Genomic DNA, 9,797 nt, shown 5'->3' on the forward strand with positions numbered 1-9,797 from the left:
AGAGAGGGAGGCTGGACGCAAGCTTGGACGAGGCACCCGGATTTCACATGGCTGAAGTTCAGCAAGATCTTGCCCCTCTGTGCAGCAATGCCCTTGGCCACGAAGGCACTAGCAGGTCCTTCTCAACCCATGGGGATCCATCCCTTCTGGCAGACAGGGTTGAGCAAGCTCCCCCAGTGCCCAAAGGATGTTTGCTGACTCGGTGTTGGCCCATGCGGAGACACCTTCCAACTTCCCTATACACTCATCCAGAGCAAGTCAGGAATTGTTTTTAAAACAAAATCTTTCATCGTTACAAAGTCCAGATGCTCATTAAGAGCCTCAGTTGTCACAAAAATACCCAGAGAACTGCCTCCTGCCAAGCGCTGGGGTCAAAGTGCTCCTGAATTGCCCAAAGATTTCACTGCCTCCTAAACAAAACAACAAAAAATCCACCAAATTCAAAACTAAATTTAGCTTCAAGAGCTAAGATGTATTTAACAGCAATCAGCACACAAAATGAACAAGCAAAAAACCCAGCTATTTCTCTTTGCTCAGAAGGCAACAACACAATCGAATAAACCCAGCTTTTCAACCTACACCCTTGGGAAAGGCCACAACCTTCATGGCCATTCAGAAGCAGCTTTCCCCCAAGACCACACAAACTGGTGAAAAGCAAAATATCCACGTTACTCACCATTCAGCTGATGCATCACAGCTCCTTCCCTCATCCTGATCCTGTGCAGGGCTCCAGCTTCTGCCCCGAGCTCCCCTCCAGCAGCATCCCTTCCCCACACTGTGCAGCCAGCAGCACCCACCTGGCACCCATTACTGCTGATTTGGCCCCTCCACCCTGCAGGTGTTTCCCATCATGTTACTTGCTGGGAAACTCCCCCAGCATCACCCTGGCCTGCAGAAATGGTTGCAGGTACCCTGCTTCAGGCAGAAGTGAGCTGGGGTGGGGGTGGCTGAGCCCGCAGTGCCTCTTGCTGGTGTCGGGTTGAGCAGTTAGGACTAAGCACGTGTGTATAAATGGGAGAGGTGAAAACACAGAGGAGAAACTGTGATTTCTGTTCTATCAGCTGCTGCTGGAGACAGCCCAGTGCATGGTCTGAGACCTGCCAGCGTGTTCCCTGGGGAGGGACCTGGGACAGAGGCAGTTGAGGGGGACAGACCAACATTGTGGTCTTGTTCTCTCTCTCCTGTTATCCCAAATGCTCCCTCTCAGTTGATCCATGTGCCCCAGAAAGCGGCTAGGTACGGACATGTCTATCTAACCCCCCGCATGCCAGAATAAGGCAGTATTTCCCCTTCTGGCAGGCTCCAAAAGGGAGAAGAAACCCCCCCCCCCTCCCCCAGCAGTTCTCATACCTCCTCTTGCCTGAGCCTCTCCACCTCCCCAGCATCTCCTCCTTCCCCCCCTGCAGAGCCAGCCTGGTGGGAGAAGAGGGGCGGAAAAGGACCCTCCCCTCTGATTCTGAGGCCATGGAGAGGAGAAGGGTGGGATGAGGAAGACCTCATGTGTGGAGCAAAGGATGCAGCTGAAGAATGTGGGTCAACACCCACCCACCCTGACTGTCCTCTGCTGGGGTGGAACACCAGATGCCACCCAAAAATTCAGACCCTGTAATAGCTCTCGCTAACACAAACACTGCTCCGAGGGTCCAAGGACAGCAATCCAAGAAACACTTGTACACAAACAATTCACGGACGATTTATTTCTACTGTGCAGGTTGCAAAAAGTACAAAACAAGCACCCTGCATTAGTCACTCCCCAAGATTTAAATCCTTCTTGGAGCTTCACTCAAGGCTGTGGGAGAACCAGACGGGCATGGAGCCAGGAGAGCAGAAATTTCGAGAGAGACTTTCCTACAACGGACGGGGAAAATGGAATCAAAACCTGCAGTTCCCGCTTTTGCAATGTCTCGGGGCCCAATTCCCCAGAGCACTATGCATCTGCACAAATTTGCAGTTGGGAACAGGCCCCAAGGGGCACCCACAGACTGAGCCTCCCAGAAAACGTGGCCCTCGCACCATATGGCTGAGAAGCCAGCGTGTCTTCTCCCATGGGTTGATTCCGGATGTGTGGCAGGTGCTCCATCCCAGAGTTGGTGCTAGGGGACGTCTGGCCTGGAGCAGCACACATAGGCAATAAAAAGGCCAGTTTCCTCGTTGTCACAGGGCTCCAAGTATATGGAGGAATAACTGTAATTACCTCCAAAATCAATGTTTTTCACCCTGAGTACAGGTTGCAGAAACATTCCCTGTTACAGTTTTTGGCTAGAGGCTCACACTGACCAAAGTAAGGTGGAAACTCCTTGTGACAGTCTCCAAAATGAGGCTGCGGGATGAAGCAGCCCCTGAAACTGGGTCTCTGGACTCCTTTCGGATATGTCTCTTCAGCACACCGTGTGCACAGTTGTCCCGTTGGAGCCCCCTGATGCCACCCCACCATTTCCAGCATCATCTTTGACTTTCTTCTCTGAGTCTGAGACAGGTTTGGGTCTCTCCTGCCTGGTAAATGCTGTTTCAATGCCTCTGAGACACAACTGCATATCCTCCCGGAAGGAGGGGGTGTACAGTCCATAAATGACGGGATCGGTGCATGTGTGCAGCAAGCCAAAGAGGAAGAAGCTGTGGTTGATGTACTCAGGCATCCTTTGGATCATGTCTGGCTGGAACCAGTACCACAAGCCCAAGAGGTAATACGGAGTCCAGCAGATGATGAAGGTAGCAACAATCACTATGGTCATCTTGAGAGTCTTCATGCGTGCCTTGGAGATGTGGTCGTTTCTATTTCTTATCATCAGACCTGCCAGGGGAGAGTCAAAAGGCTAACTGTAGATAGCCAGGAACCAGGAAAACAGGAAAACAAAAACATCCGTGACTGCCGGAGTCACTCTATCTGCCAAAGAGGGGAAGATTATCTTACGGTCTGGTCAAATGCCCACAGAAAGCAGAGGGCAGTGAGCATGGGGGTCAAGAAGACTGTGTCAAGCGCCCCAGCTGGGTTACCGCAGGGTGCTGGTGGGCTGCTCTATGCCAAGGTTTATCTCCTCTTACAGTGGCTTAGTGCAATTCATGGGCACAGACCATGACGAATACCAGTTTTCAGAGTGGCTACCCTTCAAGTGAACAGTTGCTTATAAAGCCAGGTTGAGGTCTGACCCTACAAAGCCAAGGGCATGAAGTCAGTAAGACACCAGACACCTTCAAACTGTTCCCATGCACCTTTCCTGCAGGCCTTGGATGGCGCAAGGAGAACCTGGAGATCCTGGCACAGGTGGGCAAAAAAACCCAGAGAGAAGCCATAGCCTTTGCCACCCCTTGCCATGGCGTGTAATTTCTTGCACAAGACTTTCTCTAAAACACTTCCCCCCATGAAACTCTCTGTTATTTTCCATCAGAGGTGACTTTGCACTTCCCTTAATATTGCCTGGCCTTGGAGAAGCGAGAAGATCTGTCTAACCCTACAACCAAATACCCCTTTGAAATCACAGGGGTTTGGGATGGACCCAACAACACTCAAGGATAGAACAGGATTGATCGGATGGAGTCGTGCTGAATATTAAATGGCCACGGCCCGCTTACCTTTGTTGATCTTTAGCTGCTTACTGATTTCCCATATGATTCGGATGTAGCAAATAATCATGACACTCAGCGGGGTGATGTAGAGGGTGGTGAAGGTGAACATGTTGTAGACAGTTTCTTCCCAGTGCTCTTGGAAACTGCCGTGAGTGACACACTGGGTGAAATTCACTCCCGGGATGGTATGCAGGTGGAAAAGGAAAAGCTGAAATCAAAAACCAAATAACAACTCAGAGGTGCTGTGAAACAGGGCACTACATCCTGAAAATGTTCCTAGCTGGGTTACTGAGGACAGTCTCCTTCTGCTGTTGGACTGGGAGACACGCTCTGGTGTCTCCCAGGCTAATTCACAGGTTTGGCCAGGATGGATGGGATCGGCCATCTGTGAAGTCCTATTTGCTATCTCAAAAACCTCATTGTTTTGGAGGTAGAAGTGAGTTAGGGTCTACGCTTGAGTAGACGGAAGACAGTGTCCCCTGCAAATCTCCTTCAGGACTCAGCGGGTTTGGGCTCTGCCTGAGCACTGAAATGTGGCCTTCACTCTTTACTTTCTGTCCTACCTGCATGTTAATTTGGTCAGTAATTGGTCTGGTTTGTCTTGGTCCAGTCCAATTTTTTTCGTAGTAGCACAATGATGCATTTCTAGGAGCAGATAGCCACATGCATCAGAGTTTAAAAATAATTGCTCCTAGAGTTTTCCCCCCTACTTATATAAAGTCCATGTTTTAGTGAGCCAGTGTAATAAGCAAGGTGTAAAACGGTGCTGAGCACCGTGTTGTCCCGGTGCCAGTGAGGTCCATGGCTGGGGATGGCCTTGGCCGAGCCCTACCTGGGGCGAAGCCAGCAGGACGCTCGCGGCCCAGGCGACGCAGAGCAGGAGCTTGTTGCGCCGGCGGGCGCTGGCGAAGGCGAAGGGGCGGAGGACGGCCGCGTGGCGGTCCAGGCTGATGACCACCAGCACCAGGGCGGCCGCGTACATGGCGAAGAGCTTGAGGAAGTTGAGCAGCTTGCAGGAGAGGTCGCCGGCGTACCACTGGACCGTCACGTTCCACACGGCGTCCAGCGGCATCACTGCCACCGTCACCAGCAGGTCCGCCAGCGCCAGGCTGAGGATCAGCGGCCGCACGTGGGACTTCCTCCTCTTCCTCATGAGGCTGCAGAGCACCGCGGCGTTGCTGCATGCCGCTAGCAGGAAGAGGACGACGGTGACAATGACACGGATCCTGGCGGCTGGCGTGAATGTGGGCTCGACCCAGTGCTCGGGACAGCTGGAGGCAGAAATATTGGCATCGCCCTCGGCGGCGGGCTGGTGAGGAGATGCTCGGTGCTGCTCTTCAGGCATTCCCTGGGGAAAAGCAAACAGCAAAAAAAGCAAAAAATGGCAAACCCTTTTAGTGCTTTAGTGCGTTGTGGCTTAAATATGAGCAATTATATATATAATATTATATATAAATGAAGAGAAACTGGGAGGCTGGCGGATGCCCTGCGCGGGAGGGTTGGCGAGGAGCCAGAGGCCCTTCCGGCAGCGATGGCAGCGGTCTGCCGCCGTCCAGGCCACCTCGTCCGGGCTTTGCGGCTGCTTTTGTGGAGCCGCGGAGTCTCCCGTTCCCGGTTACACGGCCCATGTGGTCCTCTCCCGGCTCGCGCTCCCCACCTTGCCGTAACTATAGCAATCGCTCGCAGCGATAGGTATTTTTAGCTCTTTGCAGTGCGGTTCAGCAGCTGGGAAGCGGCCGGGGCGGCGTGACGCGGTGGCCGCGATGCTCCCCAGGGCCGCGGCTGTGCGGCTCGCCGCGCCGGAGCTGCGCCGGAGCCGGCGTCGCGCAGCTCCCCGGGGAGCCCCGCTCGGGGCAGCTTGCTCAGAGTCAAGGTTTCAGCACGGGACGGTCAGCAGGGACTTTTCAAGCAGGCTTTGCCTTTTAAACCCCCCCCCCCCCCCAAGGGCGCTTTCACGTGTTCAAACTTAACTTTTGCAGGAAGCCTCCGTGCCCTGCTGCCGCGCGGTGCAGGCACGGCCGGGTGGGGGACAAGGGGGTGAAGACCCCCCTCGTCGCCGGCGGTGCTGAGCCCGCGGTGCTGGGGACGCCACGGGGAGCAGAGCTGGGCAGAGGGGGTGGCAGGAGCAGGGGCACACGCAGGGTGGCCGTGGGGGCGACCCCCCCCCCCCCCCCCGTAATCCCCCCACCCCGGTTTCGCTGAATCGCCCTTTGCTCCTGAGCGCGACCGGCTCGACGTTTCAGCAACTCGCATTTCAAGGGCGACTGCTTGGACCTCGCAGGGCAGCGCAAGCCCGTAACGTTCCCAACTGCTGCGAGGTCTCATGGTGCTTTAAGCACCTTCCGCTTTACAGATACCAAAATAACGCCTCCCCCCGCTTCGCAGAAATGAAAGAGCAGCATTGAGCAAACCTGCCTCTCCTCTCTCCAGCCCAGGCAGGACCGCGACGCCGGCACCTTGCCGCAAGCCTCCCTCCTGCAGCCGCTTCCTCTGCACCCAGCCCGCGAGAACCGCCTGCCCTGCTGCGCTCGCCCCCCTCCTTCCACACCAAAAAGCAGACAGCAAAAAGAAAAGGCAGGAAAAAGTACCAAACTGATTGCTGCCTAGCTCGGAGGAACGGGAGGAGCCCCGTGCCGCCGTCCTGGTTCAGTCCTGCTGCCGTACCTGGAATACGCATGAAGGGAAAGGGCTCCTTCTCCTCCCGCCGCCTGCACTCGGTGCCCGGGAACCTCAGGCTCCTCTTCTGCAGCGTCGGCAGCCCGGCACTGTGCCGCGACGCTGCTGCGGCTCCGGCGCGGGAGCGGGGAGCACCGCGGCACGGGGGTTAGCCGGCCACGCCGCGCGCGAGGAAGGGGGAAGGCGGCGGTTCGGGCACGGCGCGCCGGGGGCCGAGCCTCGAGCCGTGCTGTTGCAGCACAGGCGTACGCCCGCGGCGCCGTACGGAGCGGGCAGAACTGATATAAGCACCTCCCGCACTGGTCCGTATGGGGGAGCACGGCCCGAGCGGCGCCTGGGCAGGCGCCCGTCCCAGCAGAGCACCCACGGAGCGGGGAAAGCCGAGGGACCCGGTCCTGGCGCTCCGGGCAGCAAGCCGGCATCCTTCTCCTCGCGCGCTTAACGAGCTGCCCACTTTAAGATTTAATGAGCAGGCAGCGGGGACAATGACAAATCTGCCGTATTCTAAGGAATGGCCAAAATTCAAGATGTTGCCTCTGGTGTTACGGCCAAGTGTGGCCCCATCAGGGATAACTGCCAACCCTCAGTGCATCGGTTTTCTATAAATACAGGAAAATGAGTTAATTATCCCTGGAGATTCTGATGAAGGCTCTGTTGCTTAGACAACCATAGGACTCGCAGCGCACACGCACACACACACACACACACAAGTGATGCTCCTGGGCCACGCAGGTCCTCGTGAGCACCACCGGGGTGGACACAGGTACGTGCCTGGACTGGGAATCTGCTAATGAGGGAATTAAACACAGAGGGAAACTGAGGTCATTTTGCCATTTGAGAAATACACTCTTTCCTCTGCACTTTCTCAGCTCCCTTTTTGCTCTTTTCGTATTTATTTCAGCGCAACGCGGTGCAAGCAAACCCTGAACGTGCTGCACGAAACCCGGGAGGGACAAAGCGCTCACAAGGCCTTAAAACCCACGATGCGCAGTGCAAAGGCTGGGATGGAAAACGAGCCCGTGCAGCTTTTCCAGCCAGCAAAAGGAGGGAGGATTGCAAAAGCAGAAGCTGTGGGGCTGCCAGAGGGCCAGCAACGGGCAGGAAGGGGATTTGCACCAGCCCCCCGGAGCAGGGCTCGCCGTGCGGGTGAAGCTGCGGCCGCTGTGCCCCAGCGCGTCCTTGCAATGAGATGATTAAAAGATGGGAAGCCCGTGTCTGCTCAGCTGTGTTTCAAGTGTTTAGTCTTCCCTCGGCTTATAACAAAACCGACGCTGGGACCCGCAGGACAAAGCGCTCTGGCTGCGGGCAGAGCAGCGAGGCCCCGCGCGGGAGGCGGTGCTCGAACGCGCTGCACCAAAGCACCGCTGAAAGCCCAGGAAAATTACCCCAATGAAGTTTTTGCACCGGAGGAAACGAACATTAATTTTTAGCAAAGCTGCTGTGCCCTGAAGGAAAATATATCTGCTTGCATGACTGTTCAAACTGCCGACTTATCACCGGGGAGGTGACCCATCCGGACCCGGTGCCCGGCGTGCCGCCGGCGCGGAGTCGCAGGAGGACGGCAGCTCTGTCGAGCAGGGTTTCCAGGGCCGTAGCTAAAGGGAACGCTCTTGTATTTTTGTGCAGACTTCTCAAATCAGGTCCTCGGCTCCAGCCGGCGCCGTCTCGGCACGCGCGGAGCACGGCGCTGGCACCTCCCTGCTCGTACGCGCAGGGCGACGCTCTCGCCCCCGGTTTGCGCTCGAGGCCCAGCGGCACCAAGCAGGGCGCTGACGCCGGAGCTGCCAAAATCCGAGAGAAACCCCACTGGCGGCCTTAGCAGGGGCGCTGCGGGGAATACACTTTCCCGGGAATACGCTTTCCTGGGCAAACACGGCGCTCAGCCGCCTCCTGCGCCAGCATCGAGGTCTGCTCCAAAGAGAGAAAACAGCTGGTCCCTGGCTTCCGAGGCTCGGCTGAAAATCAAATGTGGAATAAAGCCGTCCCCATGGTCCCGGCCGCTCCAACAAAAGAGTTTTACAGCGAGTTCAGCGCAACGTTTGGAAAAGCCATCCCCAGCGGCTCTGGGAATTAAAAGACACGAAACACATCCCAGGCACGCGCTTGATCCTCGCGGCCTCAGCAAGGGTGCACTCGAAGCCCCCGTACATCCCTGCGGAAAATCCCCCCGGAGCCGCACGCGAGAGGGCTGCCGCCCCGGCCGCGGGAATCGTCCGCCGGCGCCGCTGGCTGCTGCACGGTGCGCGAGGAAGAGCGTGGTCCCTGGGAGGAAAAAAGCACAGAAACTGCAAGCACTTTGGACGGGAGCCTGTTTATTACAGCATCAGCCTTTTTTTTTGCATCAGCCTCCTGGTTAGAGTAGAGATTAATTCAGCGCCACATGGTAATCCTTAATTTTTTTTTTTCTTTCATTAAGCTCTTTGCACCTGCACTAAACCAATTAAATAGCGAGTCAGGAATGTATTCCCTGTTTGCCTGCCTTCCCAGCTGGATACCTCTTTGTCTGGAAACGGCCTCCCCTTCGCCGACGGCATGACGCGAGAGAGGGACAGGATTTTTCCTGGGGAGCGTAAACCTCGCTCGTGGCACCAGAAGGGCTTTGGTCCCGGTTCAGAGGGGAGGCTTTCAGCATGCCGTCATGCAGAAATGTCCTGGCCCCGCGCTACCAATAAGTCTTATTTTGAGGGTGTGGTTCCTTGTTAAAATGACTATTTTCCTCTGGCGTTTGCACAGTAAATTCTCCCCCCCCCCTTTTTTTCTTTTTGTCTCCTCGAAGGCCAGCTGGGATGTTGTCTGCTCAGCAGCCTTCAGCTGCATCTCTGGACAGATATTCCCAAACTGTTTTAGCCATCTGATTTTTGGGCTCAGGAGGCAGCGCTGGCCAGCAGGGCTTGTGTCCGGGCGCCCGGACGCGGGTGTTTCTGGGGATCCTGCCTCCGCGGGTCCTGCGAGCTGGCGCTGGTCCAAGTCCTCTGGATGCCGGGGTTGTACATCGACCTTGGCGGGCAGCGGGACGCGGGGAGCCACAGCACCTCCAGGCTCTGCGGATGGCACTTTTCCTCCCGAATCCGCACGGATCAGCGTCCCCGCTGCTGGGGCTGCGGAAACCAGGAAGCCGCAGCAGCTGCGGTAACGATCCAGCGGCAATTTCTGCACGAGCAGACTTAAAGGAAGGCGCAAGTAATGTCACGTGCAGCCGGGAACCTCGTGCTGGGAAGCTAGCAAAGGATATCGCTTCCGATCTGGTCAGCCTGGCGCGCGCGCCGTGGAGGCTGCTGGAAGGTCTGCTGATAGACCACGACCACTGACCGCGTCTCAGGGGAAAACCTGCCTTTCCCACCTCCTTCCGGGGAGCTGCAAAGGAGCCAACACTGCTCCTTCTCCCAAAGGCAGAGGGACCGGAGCAGGTGGAAACGACCCCATACGGAGCTTTCACCTTGCCCAGCCAGAGCCTGGTGCAGGAGCAGCCGGGCGGCCGAGCTCCTCATCCCAGGCTGCCGGCCCTCCGCACCGCCCCGGCCCGTGTTTTTGGACGGTCTCTTCCCGTCAGCTGCCTC

The 9,797-nt window shown here is 56.5% G+C and overlaps 1 protein-coding gene across 1 annotated transcript; it reads right to left on the reverse strand.

Annotated features, from left to right (window-relative positions):
- Nucleotides 1–1,955: 1,955 nt before the first annotated feature.
- On the reverse strand, nt 1,956–4,909 carry LOC106500264 (gonadotropin-releasing hormone II receptor-like). Its single transcript, XM_013961983.2, has 3 exons — nt 4,397–4,909; nt 3,571–3,772; nt 1,956–2,791 (listed from the first exon to the last, which is right to left on the reverse strand). Exons 1-3 carry the CDS (start codon nt 4,907–4,909, stop codon nt 2,379–2,381), a joined length of 1,128 nt encoding a protein of 375 aa, XP_013817437.2. The 3' UTR covers nt 1,956–2,378.
- Nucleotides 4,910–9,797: the final 4,888 nt, after the last annotated feature.

Source organism: Apteryx mantelli, chromosome 15, assembly GCF_036417845.1.
Source record: "Apteryx mantelli isolate bAptMan1 chromosome 15, bAptMan1.hap1, whole genome shotgun sequence".
Lineage (NCBI taxonomy): Eukaryota > Metazoa > Chordata > Aves > Apterygiformes > Apterygidae > Apteryx > Apteryx mantelli.

Coding starts and splice junctions, on each gene's coding strand:
- LOC106500264 (XM_013961983.2), bottom strand. CDS start 4,909: ATGCCTGAAGAGCAGCACCGAGCATCTCCTCACCAGCCCGCCGCCGAG. Junction 3,773..4,396: donor TCCTGCTGGCTTCGCCCCAG/GTAGGGCTCGGC, acceptor TTTTGATTTCAG/CTTTTCCTTTTCCACCTGCA. Junction 2,792..3,570: donor GCAGCTAAAGATCAACAAAG/GTAAGCGGGCCG, acceptor CTCCCCTGGCAG/GTCTGATGATAAGAAATAGA.